The following is a 16,838-nucleotide window of genomic DNA, read 5'->3' on the forward strand; positions in this document are numbered from 1 at the left end:
GGGCTTCCTTGGAACTGAAGCAGAGATCCTTATGAATCTACCTATCTATCATGAAGAAGAAGAAGAAGAAGAAGAAGAAGAAGAAGAAGAAGAAGAAGAAGAAGAAGAAGAAGAAGAAGAAGAAGAAGAAGAAGAAGAAGAAGAAGAAGAAGAAGAGGAGGAGGAGGAGGAGGAGGAGGAGGAGGAGGAGGAGGAGGAGTTGTTTGGATTTATAGCCCACCTTTCTCTTCTGTAAGGAGACTCGAAGTGGCTTACAATCTCCTTTCCCTTCCTTCCCCACGACACCTGGTGAGGCCAGTGGGGCTGAGAGAGTTCCGAAGAACTATGACTAGCCCAAGGTCACTCATCTGGTTCACCAGGTAAGCCTCTGCCACTCAGGTGGAGGAGTGGGGAATCAAACCTGGTTTTCTAGATTAGAATCCACCTGCTCTCAACCACTACACCATGCTGGCTGCCCATGTGATATAGAGGAGGGGCCACTGATCAAGGGTCCCCAAACTTTTTGAGTCCGTGAGCACAGCTGGAATTTTGCCGAGCGCAGCAATAAAACCGGCTGGCACAAAATGGCAGCTGCCTAATTGAACTTCAGTAACATGGTGTGGATCTTTGTGTTGCTACTAAAGCAACATTTTAAAAAATTGCACTGTCATTCAAATCTCTGGTCCTCAATCGAAAGTCTTCCTGGGCAAAAGTCCTACCTGACCCCACCCCTTCCCAGACACCTGAAAAGGTATAATGCCAATGGGTCACCACGTTGAGAACTCTCACCCTAGCGCTCCAAGCTAGGTAAGACACTGCTTTGCCTGATGGCGGAGAGAACTTCAGATACTGAACTAGGTGGAGTCATGGGGTCATTTGGTGTAAGGCAGGTTCACATGTTTTATTTATTTATGGCAAAAGGCAAGCCAGTGTTCCGTCTGATGTGATGTTGTCATGGAAACATGCAGACAAAATCTGGTGGGCCGCCACAGCCGATCAGTGAGGGCAAACGAGGTCAGGACAGCGATGGTGGTCGAGGACGGCCAGCATCAAAACGCCCAACTAGGTTTGCAGTGAGGATTTAACACTTCAGAAAATAGAAAGTGCCTCTAAACATTGATGCAAATGTATTTAAAACCCAGCTTGGTCTTCACTCAAGCCACCCAAAATAAGTAAATACCAGTAATTAGAAAAAGCACCTCTAATGGGTAGCTCTTCATCTTTCAGTTAAAGCAAGACATCCTAATTCATAACACTAAATTCATACCATTCTAATGGTAATTAAAGATTCTGATTAAGAGGGCCAAATATCTCACCCTCAAGGCTGGCTATAAAAATGCACTGGGGAACTCCACGTGGTTATATGCCAAAATCGATAACCTGCCATTTTATAATTAAGAGACCAAATAAATGTTAGGGGAAATTCCACTAAATTAAGAAAATTACTTTCTAGAGAGATTGAAAATATTGATTTTAATTTACAAAATATGTGAACTCTTCAAGGGCGACTCCTAAAGGCAATTAGAGGTTGGGTTTTTAATTCTGCATAAGCTTGAGGGGAAAAATTTGATAATTACACTATAGGCATATAACAATATTTGCCATTCACACAAAGTGTTTGATACCAGGCAACTGATGTTTCTAATTTCACTCGGTCAAGAAGGATTGGGTTTGGCTGATTACACAGGTAAAGCTTTTCTGACTAAGAACAACAAGAAGAGGAGTTTGGATTTATATCCCACCTTACTCTCCTGTAAGGAGACTCAAGGTGGCTTACAAGCTCCTTTCCCTTCCTCTCCCCACAACAGACACCTGGTGAGGTAGGTGGGGCTGAGAGAGTCCCGAAGAACTGTGACTAGCCCAAGGTCACCCAGCAGGACTGTAGGAGTGCGGAAACACATCTGGTTCACCAGATAACTCTCTGCTACTCAGGTAGAGGAGTAGGGAATCAAACCCAGTTCTCCAGATTAGAATCCACCTGCTCTTAACCATTACACCATGCTGGCTCTAAGGATCCTGGGCAATCTTTTGCTGACTTTGGACCTGAATTGTCAATGCCACCCTCTACCGCTCTCTTTTGCAATTAGCAGGAAAGGAAAAGACTGAGAAATGAAACCATTTGCCAATACAAGATCTATTACATGAGCAACATCAAATAATTCTCCAGTGAGGGCAGATTGCAGCTGCAACCGAGTGTGGATTTGGTCTAATGAACATCTCCCGTTTCTAACTGTGGTGCTCCTCAATAATTCTTGAATGATGAAGCAACCACCTCACCCAAGCCCCAGAAACAATTCTCGTTGGATGATGGGAACACAAATTACCAGACAGAGGAGATTGCTGAGGAAACAAGTAAAGTTCTTCACATTATTCCCGCCCACCAGCCAGATGACAGGATGACATTTGTCACTGATATCGCTGGTATCGATCGGGGAAAGGGAAATGTGGCGGCAAGCTTACCAAAACCACTCCTCATATCTTCGAATGGGATAAAAGCTAATGCGGCAAAAGACTTCAGTGTAATATGTTGATATTAGTTCCATATTCAGTCTTTAAGCCAAGGTTTTTGATTTTCCTGATGAGACTCTGACACATATGAAAATAACTCCCTTTGACCTCAGTGTGTGGAAAGGTAAACCTCACCGCAGTCATACAAATAAATAAATGTCTATATTTGACTTGGCAGTAATCTGTTTCACAAATCGGTTCATGAAAGCATTTGGGGTCAATTCCTTTTGTACAATAACAAAACACACACACACAAATATATATATATATTCTTACCTGCATAGAATTCTGGGCTATACACGGCACCAACAACTGGATTCAATTTCCAACCTACAGTAAACAGATAAAACCAAAATTGAGCTAAGGCCATAATGGAGTGTCATAATTATGCTTTTTATATATTTTTATACAGACAGAGAGTGCACCAAAATATGACTATCCATAAAATGGTTATAATAAAGTTCTGTAGGCAGTTATATGCTTCATGGCGCTCTGGAAGAAATGGTCAAAGGAATATCCCTTTAATGTCCTCTGGATATGAAAAATGAAATATGAATAGCAATAAAATGATTTGTGGGAGTTTTTTAACCTGGGGATAGAAACAATATTTTGTGCACAGTGGACACACAAAAAAAACAGCCTGAGGACCCATTCAAATGTTTAACTGACTGGTGGTACAGTCCTCTCAGAATGCACTTGGGGAGACTATGCTTGCCTTGAATCTCCAAAAATCACCACACATGGAAGGCTTTCAGACTATCTGCCAGGGACCTACCAGGAATCAAAGTTGGGTTCCATACTCTATGCAAGCGCTCCTCATTGTGAGCCATTCAAGACTAGGGGGTGAGTTGGAGAAGAGAATGGAATGGTGTTGTAGGACCCACCATGTTTTGTCCCCACTCCCCAAGTACCAATTGGTTCTTTCTTATGAGGCCTGTCTTTAAACAGTGGAACAAGCTAGTTAATTTTGGACTTAGTCTATGGTGACACTCTTTTGTAACACAGAGCGCAAATTCAAAAAAAGAGAACGAATATTCCACAACCTCTTCTGTACCCAACTCCACCATGTCAACAGATAGCCTCTTAACACAAAATATGGACAAGTAAGAGGACAACCCAGTGCTACGCCTATATGCTCAGAAGCTTTACTTGACTGGCCAGCTACAGACTTCTGTCCCCTGATGGAGCTGCTAGCAGTAGAGAATTCTGGGTGAAGTCTAGATCCATTACAGGCCAAGAAGGGATCATGTTGGCTCAGAGCAATGGACTTTCCATCCCCTGATGGAGCTGCTAGCAGTAGAGAATTCTGGGTGAAGTCTAGGTCCATTACAGGCCAAGAAGGGCTCCTGTTGGCTCAGAGCAATGGACTTTCTGTCCCCTGATGGAGCTGCTACCAGTAGAGAATTCTGGGTGAAGTCTAGGTCCATTACAGGCCAAGAAGGGATCCTGTTGGCTCAGAGCAATGGACTTTCCATCCCCTGATAGAGCTGTTAGCAGTAGAGAATTCTGGGTGAAGTCTAGGTCCATTCTGAGCAATGGACTTTCAGATAGGTTTTTGCCTGCACTTTGGGACAAAGTACATAGTTCTCAACAGAACTCGCCTTGACTCTGGGCTTCTACAGCACTGCTGCTGTTGAGCAGTCATGGTTGAGTTGCAGTCTTGGATATTGGCTACCCGAACAGGAATTAGTTTCAGGCTCAACATCTTGGATGCTGATGCCCGGGCAGTTTGCTGAAAGAAGCCGTGGGCCTGGTTTTTGGGACCCTTCAGGAACCATCAACAGCACAACTGTGGGATTGCAGAGGCCAGCTTGAACAACTTGTTTCTAAAGGCAAGATGTAGCAGCTTTCATACTAACCTCTCTGCCTTTCTTTGCCTCCTCTAGATTGCTAACTCAGCTGTGACCATGAACGAGTGGATTTCCCCACGCATCGTGCTTTTATCGGGCTGTAATCTGTCTCTGCACCAATCCCAGTTTAACTGGCCGCTAAAATTAATTCCAGTTTTCCACATTAAGTTAGTTACGCTGATTATTTTTCTGCTTGCCCAAATCTGCTTCAATTGTGCCTCTGACATCAATGTTTCCCCATATCAAACAATGAAGAAAAGGCCATTCAAAATGTCAAGGGCCAACTGGGGTAATCTACCCATGCTTATCTAAGTCCACAAGCCCACAAGTCACATATTTAACGGCAGGAAATCTGCGTTTCGATGACACCTCTCCCCTACTTTCTACCCTAAATATGAGGGATTCAACTGCTTTTTCAAATCTGTCAGGTCCTTCTGTCAAAGAGGCTGAGAGATACCCTCAGATTATAAGTTATACAAACGATGCCTCAATTTATCCGAGGAAGGAGAGGTGAAGAAAAAAAACACACAGTATTCGGGAAGATGCAGATCGATGCTCTTAGCTAAAAGTCGCACCCATATTTCATTTCCTTCCCACTCCCGATTTGATGGCTGTATCATCTAACCCGGTGAAGCTCACCCAGGAAAGACTTCATTCATCATGAAAATAACAGCAATTAAACTTTACTTTGTCTTGTCAATGAGGGTTGTGCTGGCCCATAACTGTGTGGGTTAATCAAGTGTATGGAGAGGCTTGACATACCTGAATGAGGAACTGCCAAGGAACCCTGTGTTAGCGGCTGGGAGAGGTAAATTCGCCGCTGTGGGTGTAATTCTGGGAATTTGTCTTGCTGTCACAACACTTATCTTCTCCTCAGGTTGAAACTTTTGAAGGGAAAAAAAAACACCCTACCTTCATCTGCATGGTAGAGCAAGAAGAGGAGGTGGGAGGAAAACACCGGGCCAATCCAGATGCTTTACACTGCCAGCCAATCACAGGGGGCCGGGTTGGTCCTATTCCCAATGAATGGGGATGAGCAAATGTTTCTGATCTCATGACCTTTTCAATCAATTTGCTAATATTATGATCAACGGTCCCAGTTCCGCGCTTTTTGCCACTGGCGTTCTAGATTTATTTTGTTGTGCGTATGCATGTTTTAGTGCTTCATACGCAATTTATGTCATATTGGCAGGCACGAGACCTGTGGTTTATATGTATAATATATGCACAGTGCTGATTTATTGATGGACAAAAGACACTGAATAATCCATACATTTTTATAGGGGGAAAAGGCCTCAAGGGAGACATGTAATCAAAACGGGAACTTGGGGGTTGAAACAACAGGAATAAAAAAATTCAAAATCTTTCCTAGCAGAAGGGCACAGACTTTGTAGGGAGGGCATCACAAATTTCTACTAGACTTTTCAGGCTCAAAAGATATTCAGACAAAAAATGTGATGGGAGAACTTGCTGCTGCTCGGAGCAGAGGGTCTCAGCACTGTTCCAGAAAATCAGATCGCATTCTCACCCTCCTGAATTCTGATTTTACAATTCTAATATTATCTCTCCAACTGCAACACTCAGCTAATTCCCAACACTCCCATGTTACGTTGATAGAACACTGCAAAACATGCACACTTGATTTTATTGCATTAGCTGTTTTCGTGCAGTGTATTCCTGACACGCATGCTGATAAAGCATGACCCAAAAAGAGTACAGAAGTGGCCAGATATAATATACATGATCATACCAAAACTGGTGATAAGGAAGAGGGTCAAAAGTCACACACATACAGTGCTTGGAAACAAGCTGAAAACAACTGAGAACTCTAGATATGTGGCTTCCGTGATGGGAAGAAGATGAAGTAATTTTGGAACTTCAGGAAAAAATTCAGGAACACCCCTAGATAGATGACCCAAAAATTACTTCAAGAGAAAGTCTCAATATTGGCAATATCCAATGGTAATCACTGACCCTGTCCCTTATCTTTCTACCAAACCTATCTCACAGGGCACATCTAAGTATGTAATCAGTATATGCTGCCCCGAACGTCTTCCAAGAGGAGTGAGGCAAAACTGGTTTCCCTCAGTTTCCATCAGAATGTCAATGAAGCCGTTGCTATATAAGCAAGCTTTAAATTTTGTATTTGTAATTAAACTCACAGAGCTGCCTTATATTGTCTCAGGCGATGGTCAGCATTGACCAGACCTGATGGTCAGTCAAGGTCATCATTGTCTACTCAGACGGTAGCAGCGTTCCAGGGTCTTGGATGGAGGTCTTCCACATCATCCCTACCTGAGTTATTCGGCTGAAGAAGCTAAGAACGCAGGACCTTCTGCAAGCCAAGAGGATGGTCGACCACTCAGCCCTCCAACAGTTGTTGAGAGCAAATTGTTTTAAAATGGGGGGAAGTGATTGAATATTGTTGGGGCCAGAGCAAAATAATAGTTTGTGACCCAGTCAAACTATCCTGTCTGACTGACTGGTTTTTGATTCCCAAGGAGATGACATATTTAGGAAACTCTCAAGCACAGCAAAGCAATGCTCATTTGCATTGCTCGGTGCAGACGTGTTTAGATGAAGTTGGCGGAAAACAAAAATCAGTCTTTATCTTTGGGTTTTTTAGAAGAACAGGAGGGATTACGAAACGTTCCTCCACCCTGATTTATGGCAACTAGCTTAATAATTGTATGTCAAGCAGAGAACTCTTATTTTATTTTGTTTTTATTTTTTCATTTTCCCCGTGGTGGGGAGAGATAAATATGACAGAATCATTAAAAAATAAAACTGCTTGCTTGTCTTTGCCCCACTTTTGATGACGAAAACCATCTCACTAACAAGCTCAAGAACGTAGGTGGGAAAATAAGGCCCGTCTTATTTCACAGCTGACACCTGCCTCTGCCGGCTGCAAGAAACTGCTGTTATTGATCAGCTGTTGTTAAATTTCTTTTGGGTCTTTTTTTCGGAAGAGAGTCAGGGAAATCATAGTTCAGAAGGCAAAGAGGAACCAGCCAAACAGAAAGTTCTGCTATGGCCAATTCTGAATTGTTCAAAGGTAGAACTCAACTGCAAAAAAGATAATGTTATGCTCAAGGTGGCATGTTCAATAGCCAAAATAGTGCTGCTATCGGGCGAGGAATTTCCTCTTTTCCAAAATTCATTTATTGAGATTTTGTGATGGATTCCTCTCATCCTTTTCTAAACAAGCGATTCCTCTTTCATTCCAGTCGGTTATGTCTTGCACTTAGCCTGGTCTACGCTGGCACCTGAAGTTTCAGTTTGCTCTGGCAGCCGTGCAAGGAAGAGAAATTGGGTTTAGTCCTTCAATCTCCACTCAGTTTCACATTCAACAGGAACAGCCTGGGGGTCCACCTGGATTCGTCTCTTTCAATGGAGACCCAGGTGGCCCATATAACCCGGGTTGCGTTTTTTCATCTTCGGCAGGCCCGGCGGTTGGTTCCCTTCCTCTCCCACGCAGACCTGGCCACGGTGATCCATGCAACGGTCACCTCCAGGCTGGACTATTGTAACTCGCTCTACGCGGGCCTACCCTTGCGGTTGATCCGGAGGTTACAACTGGTCCAAAATGCAGCAGCCCGGCTGCTCACGGGAGGTGCCTTCCGTGACCATATTCAACCATTACTGCGTCGTCTGCATTGGCTCCCGGTTGAGTTCTGGATCATCTTCAAGGTATGGGTACTTACCTTTAAGGCCTTACGCAGCCTGGGACCCTCATACCTTCGGGACCGCATTACCCCATATGTCCCTACTAGGCCTCTGCGTTCAGCAGTGGCCAATTTGCTGGTAGTCCCTGGCCCCTCAATGATGCGGCTGGCCTCCATGCGGGCCAGGACTTTTACAGCCCTGGCCCCTGCCTGGTGGAACACTCTTCCTCCAGCTGTTCGGGCCCTGCGGGATCTTGGTGAGTTCCGCAGGGCCTGCAAGACGGAGTTGTTCCGCCGGGCTTTTGGAGTGTCCAGCCGCTGATGGGTGCCCCTGCCTCCTCCTACATTTTGGGCCCATTACCATCTATGGGCCCACTCTTTTTCTCCCCTTCTGGGAGAGTCTAGTAGGAGTTGTTACGGGCATTGCTGTCAGTGGTTTATTAATTGCTGCATTTTTAACTTAAATTATTTATAGTCTAATGTACCTGTTATTTTATGTTGTTCACCGCCCAGAGCCCTTCGGGGGTTGGGCGGTCTATAAGACTGAAAAATAAATAAATAAAAATAAATAAACACTGTCGTAAAGGATAAAAGATGTGTAATTGAAAAATACACATTCACCCCTTCTTCAAAAATGCTACCAACAAGTTAGATAGTCCCATCCAAGGGGCCAGGCAGCTGTCCTGCACCGCTGTTCCCATAGAGGCATTGGGGCACAGGGCTGTGGCAGCCACACACCAATGGTTTCCCCCCTTTGCTGAGGCAAGTGCCCCGGGGAGGGCAAATCCACGTGCAGCCATGCACTGCTTCTGTGGGTGGATTCGCCCTCCCTTTTGGATGGGGCTCCGGGACTAGAGGCTGATCAAGAATAGCAAAACTGGCTAGAGGCTGAAAATTAAAACACCCTTCCATTTCCCTGCATGGCCCCAAGACATAATGAGGCTGCAAAAATCCAGATATGAACTAAGGCAGGAAAAGGCCTCATTCTGGAGAGCTAGTACCACCAGCACGTGTTTGTGCTTGCCACAAAAAAACCGCGCTGCCATGGATCGAGAACATTACACAAATGTGTTGGGATGTAAAATCTGAAGAAACGTTTCACGTTCTTACCGTTTGTATATGGATTTACGGCCTTTTTGTTTGTCATGACGCGGGCTGTCGCATTATTTACCTAAGCACATAGAAAAGACAATCAGTATCACTTGTGCAAAAGGGAAGATTCCATGATACTAATGAAACACATGCATTATTACTGGCATTAGTTATGTATAAATGCAATTTAATATATATACCAAACAAAAATCCAAAAGAAAGTAACAAAAAAAGCAGGAAGCAGATAACAAAATCATACTATTTATAATTACATTTATTCTCATCACCAGTTTCTTAAAAAAAACTTACAAATCATTTCAATAAAGTAACATCATCTCCTTTAAACTTTAATAAAGAGACATTAAAAGCAAATTAAAAAGGTTCTGCATAATTGAAGATTTAAGAGCATGCTTTTTGTTCCATGGTAACACTGAAACGATAAAATATTTAAAAACGGAAAAATTTCAACGAAAAAAAGAGGAGAGAAAATACCAGATGAAGGAACATGCAGTGGTGTAGAAAGGGAAAAAGAGACAATGTACAAGGGAAGAAATTAAAGGTCAAAAGAAAATAGGGGGGAAAGGACAAACAGATCTAAGCATTGTGCAACATAGCCCTTTCAAAGAGAGGTTCCATTGGAAAAGCAACATGTAGCATTCAACACTGGGAAACATGAGCCTCATTTGTTCATGGCAAGAAAACTAACAAAACCATTCAAGCTTTCAAAATCACAGCTAACAAAAGGATAAAAGAGGGGTGCATTATTTAACACAATATGGAGTTAACAATCTGAGTAAGATGTGCACAAAAGTCATATCCTCAATCCAGTCAGTGTCTCCAAGACTTGCTTAAAATGGACACTCAAATTTTACAGGCGTACCGATATAGAAAAAAAAATATAGAGAGAGAGCATCAAGAAAACTTAATACGACAAGTCAAAAAAACTCCACGTGGTATATATCAGCGCTTAAAAATATACGTGAAACGGCGGATGGATTTTGCCACTTACCATTCAGCACCATCGCCGGCATGGGGTATGTATACAGTTACCATGGTTACTGAGAGTTTGGTGAGGGCCCTAAGCGCTACGGTCGAAGGGGGGAAAATGGAAAGGCAAAACATGCGACATCTTACTCAAAAGACGATAGCATTTTCAATTGGTAATTTCTTTTTGTTTTGTTTTTGTTTCTCTTTCTGTCTCTGTTTCTTTTAAATTCTAACAAATAACGATTCAGGCAGTGTTGAAGGGGATCCAGTGGTCATAAAGAAAAGAAGATAGGGGCATATTTTCAGATTTAATGTAAAGGGTTTAAGCCCTCTCGGGAAAAGGAATGGGTGTTTATTCAAAATGAAAACAACTTTTTCGTTTCAGATTTAGTTAATAGAATATTGGTTGCTGATTGCTCAGATTTCCCAATTTGAACAATTTGGAAAGCCACTGTAGATCCTGCATCAACCCTGCATTGGAAAACAAACAAAATTTAAAATAAAAAAACCAAAAACTATCTTATTGTTTTGCTTTGCCACTTAATTTTGTCTCTTTTATTTTTTTTCCAATTTTTGAAGTCTATTGCACCCATCAATTTACAAAACCTTTTTTTCAAATCACAGCAGAATATTAAAAGCTCATCACTCTTCGGTCATACAACTTTCAGCAACAATTATAAGAATTACAAAATCAATTGGTTTATTTTTAAAAAATTAATAAACCCAAGTAAGGCCAGATTATCTTTATTTATATATATTCCCACACATACATATTGATATATATAAATAAATATAGATTTTTAAAATATTTCTTTTTAAAAAAAACAACGGGGAGGGGAAAAAGGGAAGCACACGGGACACTAACGATGCATCGGAAACAACAAATGAGAGTGAAGCAGACATTTATAAAAAAGATGAAAAGGAAAATATTTTGAACATGCACCTCGATTTTACGGCCCTCTACCACGGTGCCGTGTAATTTCTCCCTCGCCCTTTCGGCATCAGCACTATTTTCGAAAGTAACGAAACCAAATCCCTACATGCAGGTGGGAAGAGGGGGGGAAAATAACATGCACATCATTATTTCAGACAATGACCACTTCTTTGCTTATGTTCTCTTTTGTGTATCTCTCTCTCACTTCCTGCCTCTCTTTAACTGTATAGGCTCTCGTTCTTGCTTCATTTCTGTAACATGCAAATTAGAAAAATCATAATCGTACCGAGATGTGCAATTAATAAAGCGACCCAATGTGAACAACTTTTCTCTCTCTCTCTGTCTCTGTCTCTCGCTTTCATCAGTTAGAGCATATCCCCTGAAGAATGTCAAAGAACGAACACCAAGATACCTTTTTATTTATTTATTTACTGTGTCTCTAAATTGTCGCTACGAAGGGGGGGAAAAGAAATCTAATTAAAAAAAGAAAAAAGAAAGAAATCTAAATCAATGGAGTGATGTTATCACATAGGAAAAATAAATAAATTGTGAGAAAATAAAGTGTATCACTTTTGGAAAGCATGCAGATTTTTTGCTCAACTGGTCGGAAGTACAAACCAAAAACGTGTGCAACAAATTTCAACGCCAAATGCAAATCTAGTCTAGAACATTGGCTAGATACTCATGCCATTGTGGTTTGAAAAAAAACATGTTTGTCATGCAACACTAGGGTTGTTCATAATTTTGTCGGGGTCTACAACCTTTACTTTTTTTCTCCTAAAAAAAAGAGAGGAAAATAAGCACTACCAACAAAAGAAAGCTGAGGTTGAAATAAACTTTCCTGACTCTCACAAAATATAAAGCTGAATTATGTGATATGAGTAAAGAAAGAACAGAATTCCAAAATGCGACCAATTGAAGCAACGTTCCACTATTCCATATTGCCATTCACAATGTTCCTTTTCAGTTGCAAAATGGCACCCGCATCTGACATTGGGTCGATTTACACATGGCCCGGGCATGCACATTTGACATGCAGTAGAGTGTCAGAGCAAGCCACGGGCTCACGCACCTTGTGCTGTAGTGTAGGATGTTTTGTGTAAATCGTGGCCTATGTAGGTCTGTTTATCATGTGGCTCTCCACTGTACACACCGGGGGTGGGGGGGTAGTGGATAAGCCCTGGTTCACAAGAAACATCCTCTTTAAATTTGGAGGGGGGGTTAACGCATGGTTCCAATTCTTGCTCCCACACTCCACAGAATGCTGGACATACATGCTTGGGCTATGCGCGAACAAGCCCTCTGTCACCCCTATCCCTATTCTCATTAGAATTTGCTTAAAGTGTTACACTTTGGCTGGATTCTCTTTGCAAGACTTCTCTCTCCCTCCCGCCTTGAAAGCACAGACTTCTGCAATGCCCAACAGGTAGGAGCCCTCCGGGGATGGGGTGGTATACCAAATTGAATAAATAATAATAATAGTAATAATAGGAGTCCAACAAAAGTAGGTTTTCCAAAGCAGCGTAACACATGACAGACTTTGCAGTTAGAAGATGGCACACTGCTCCATAAGAGAGGGCTGCAGAAAGCATATCTAGCTATACATAAGGGCAACCTAGTTGTATTGATTCTCACAGCTACTGCATACATGGTTGTTGCTGTGGGAGGAAACTTGAATCAATCTAGACATTGGTCTACAGATACCCCCTTTAAGGGAGGTTGACCGGCTCCCACCTTCAGTCATTACAAAAATTGGCGTAGAACCATAGAGTTGGAAGAGACCGTAAGGGCCATCAAGTCCAATCCCCTGCTATGCAGGAACAAAGGCATTGTCTGTGGTACTGGCCACCAGGAAGAGCCACCTCAGACAGAAGTTGCCCACATGAAAAGGAACAGTGCAGCCCATCTACAAAATAATTATATACATGTGGTGCCCACATATATGTGGATGTCATGGCTGGGGACCAACAAATTCACTTTGCGACTCAAAAATAGAGTCAAAAACTCATCCGGCCCAAATCCACTGTTTGGTGTACAACTTTAAGCAATTCATGATCATCTAACTTCACTCCTATTTTAATGACATGTCCCAACAGATACACGCTTGCATTTTAAACTTCCAAACACTTTGCCTACTACTGACAGCAAAACCTGAAATTTTTGTGATTTAAAAGACCAACCATCTACTTGGTGACCACAATGCAGCCCAACTTTTTGAAATAATCAACATTTATTTTTCACTCTCCTCCTCCCCAAATAAAACCACTTAACTGCAAGAGAGGAACGGTTGTTTAAAAGAAGAGGGTTTTGGCTTCCTCTACTGGCTGGCATAATATGGGCATAAAATTTTGCTTCTGACTTATGTTAGCTGGAGACCCTGTGCCTATACAGAGCATACCAGAATCCTACAGTGTTCTAGGGACTGTGTGAACACTGGCATTACAATCAAAGAAGAACACCAGACATGAACGGTCTGGGTTTGTCTGGTGAGTCCCAGGGACTTCTCCCACCGAGGGAGGGGGAAACATCTAGTGTGGGTCAGAAAAGCTTGTAGCCAAATAAACCTGTTCATATATAAACCATCTAAGGATGACTGTCTTTCCTCTCTTTCAGTACTGATGGTTTTACCATGTAGGGACCACAGTGGGGAGGTTTGACCCCTTGAACCTTCTGCCTCTATGCACAGAGCCTATATTGAGAACTGTCAAATGTAAGTCCCTGTATGTATCATTTCATGTGGATCGGCATCACTTTTCATTGCAGGATCGCTGCGTAACGGCAGAGGTGCATGAGGACAAAGCTTCCCTCTGTGTCCTGCTGGGCATATAACCTACACATTCAGGGCACGGGTGACCCAGCAGACAGAGATTTCATAGCTGACATTCTCCAATCCAAGGATCGGGTGAAGCAGATCCAATCCACTAACAATAGTGTTTCCCCCAGGAGCAAGGAGCCTTCATCGGCACAAAATCCTGCAGAAACAGCAGACGATTCCTAGCGCCAAAGGAAAGTCTCACTGTTTGTGGAATGGATCTGTGGTCTTCAATCGATGAGCTACAGCTAGGTTTGAGTCCAGAAGCGCCTAAGTGACCAACAAGATTTTCTGGATAGAAGCTTTCAGGAGTCAAAGTTCCTGTTTTCGGATAACAAGGGAGCGTTGACTCTCAAAAGCTTTGACTCCCAGGTCTTCAAGGTGCTACTGGACTCAAATATAGTTGTTCTATTGAAGACCAACACAGCTAACTTCTGAAATGATCTACGGAGAAGTATTCTTTGCTTCTAAAATAAGACATTTTCCAGACAGCCCAGACTAACTCTCTTACTTTGTTACATAAACATGAAAACACCTTGAACATAAATGGGTTAGCATACTGAAGTTTTTAACTAACTGGGAAAACATCTGCACTTTCGTAATCAGGAACAATCACATCTGATCAAGTAATTACTCCAGAGGATATTAGATTATATTACTTGCTTCCATTTCAAAGCAGAATATATACTTATTTTAACAATCTCTCCCCCCCCCCCAACCCTCTTTCTTTCTGCAAGCTTGAACTAATTTCGCAAAGATGAGCGAGACAATTATCAGGGAAGTAGAAAGGATCGGCAGACAACATTTGATTATATTTAAAAGCAGAAAGCAATATTCCCATTTAACCGGTGACAATTTATCGTAGTTAAAATTATCCCCTTTTCAAGGATTCAAAATTAGGCCGATGAATTTCACGCTGTTTGGGAAATGGACGAAAAAAGAGGGGCCCAAAGCCCAATAGATGTTTCAATTAAAGTGGATACTTAAGGAGGGTTTATTACAGGAGTGCAGTTGCTTTCTCTTTGACATATCAAATACTTCAAACAAATTAAACATTTCCACAGGTGTATTCAACTGCTTACCTTAGAGCCTCGCTCATTAAAAATAATTTCAACATCTAAGATTTTACCAAATTGCTGCAAAGAAACAAAGAAGTCAGATGAGCATTTAAAAAACACACACATTAGGAACATTTAAAATGGTACCGCGAGACGATGCCCTCAGTTTGGGAGGAGATATTATCTGGATTCTGAAACACAGTTGACTGAGATGAATACTAGAACCCCATGAGAATACAGACATGGAACTCCCTTGTAGCAAAGTCTGCTCCACATTTACATATCGGGACAGGCCCTGTATATGCACTGCTTGGCATATCTACGCCTCTTCCACACATGCAGAATGATGCACTTTAATCCACTTTCAATGCACTTTGCAGCTGGGTTTTACTATGTGGAATAGCAACATCCACTTTCAAACAACTGTAAAAGTGGATTGAACGTGCATTATTTTGCATGTGCGGAAGATGTACAATCTTGTTAAAGCAGGTGTGGTAGCTTTGCCGGACAGAAAGAGCACCCTATCATTGCACCAAAGGCTCCAGATGCTGCATTAGGTTGATGGTAGATGTAATTGGCTAGGGAAGCATCGCCCAGCAGCTTGGAAGCAGGGCAGAGATTCAGCTACCAAGCCCCCCTATTCACTCATGCTCACAACTGGTCTCTGCACCGGTTTCTTGACTTCACCAATCATTCACCTGACAGATATATACAATGAGGACACCAAACTATCAATGAGAAACAGCTGTGTGTTTTCAAATGGTGCCTCACTGCAAGATGGTCTGGGGAATTGCAAACTGACTGCAGGACCCAGTGGAGATAGTCGTGGCCCATTGTGAAGTTGTTCAGAAAGACTCCCCAAAATGAACGGGACCTTGTAACAGGGATGCTGGTTCCCTTCCAATTTAACATGCACTGGAATGTCCTAGAGAGGATCAGGCATACTTCTTCCCCTACCAAAGAACTCTCAGGTTCCCTTTTGGCACAGTCTGATGACACCGCAGAGACCCAGCCTGTGGGAAAACAATCAGCCAATTCTATTGAAACCCTTTTAAATTCACCTCAACATTGCCTTTTGCTGACAATTCAATGAAATTGTCTCTTGACCAAAGTTTAGCCAGCCTCGTTTCTTTGGCGACATTTTGCAAAAAAAAATTATATGGGTCTCTCTCTACCACTTTTCTCTTGAGGAATCAAAAGCAAGTTTTGGACATTTCCGGATCAAATCAATCAATGGAACTTAAATGATCAAACAGAAACGTGTTATGACTAATGTTGGGTGGCAATTTTTCCAGCGCTTCCAAATGGATCCCAAAGCTCTGAGCCAGAAAAGCATGGCTCCCAATCTTGATCTTCCTTGATTTGAGATGGCAAATGCCTTAGCAGACCAGGGGCTCAGGAGCAGCAGCAGCAGCAGCAGAAGGCCCTTGCTTTCACATCCTGCAGGTGAGCTCCCAAAGGCATCTGGTGGGCCACTGCGAGTAGCAGAGTGCTGGACTAGATGGACTCTGGTCTGATCCAGCAGGCTAGTTCTTAGGTTCTTAAGGCCATTGCTTTCACATCCTGCCTGTGAGCTCCCAAAGGCACCTGGTGGGCCACTGCGAATAGCAGTGTGCTGGACTAGATGGACTCTGGTCTGATCCAGCAGGCTCCTTCTTATGTTCTTATGTAAAAGCAGTAGAGATCCTTACTAAAGTTCTCACATGGATAAAGAAATCAACAAGTCAGGGTGGTGTCGTGGTTAAGAGTGCTGGGTGGAATTGAATCCCCACTCATGCCAGCCGTACTTTCTCAGCCTGGCATACCTCACAGGGTTATTATGAGGAGAAAATGAAGGTGAGAAGAATGAAGTCAATTGCCTTGAGTCTCCATTGTGGAGAAAAAAGCAAGGTACAAATGAATGAAACCAAAAAAATGCTGTCCTTGCTTCTGCCCATCACTTGGCAGGAGTTG

General features: G+C 42.6%; 1 protein-coding gene across 27 annotated transcripts in view; it reads right to left on the reverse strand.

Moving 5' to 3' along the window:
* Nucleotides 1–16,838, reverse strand: part of RBFOX1 (RNA binding fox-1 homolog 1) — a 1,291,038-nt gene that overhangs the window by 73,294 nt on the left and 1,200,906 nt on the right. For all 27 annotated transcript variants that reach the window (XM_048494240.1, XM_048494237.1, XM_048494254.1 and 24 more), the window contains 4 exons: nt 14,910–14,963; nt 11,025–11,117; nt 9,113–9,173; nt 2,764–2,817 (listed from right to left, as the gene is read on the reverse strand). In XM_048494240.1, the coding sequence (XP_048350197.1) occupies nt 2,764–2,817; nt 9,113–9,173; nt 11,025–11,117; nt 14,910–14,963 (262 nt within the window). The remainder of the gene's footprint in view (nt 1–2,763; nt 2,818–9,112; nt 9,174–11,024; nt 11,118–14,909; nt 14,964–16,838) is intronic.

The sequence above is a fragment of the Sphaerodactylus townsendi genome, linkage group LG04 (assembly GCF_021028975.2).
Source record: "Sphaerodactylus townsendi isolate TG3544 linkage group LG04, MPM_Stown_v2.3, whole genome shotgun sequence".
NCBI classification, from domain to species: Eukaryota; Metazoa; Chordata; class Lepidosauria; order Squamata; family Sphaerodactylidae; genus Sphaerodactylus; species Sphaerodactylus townsendi.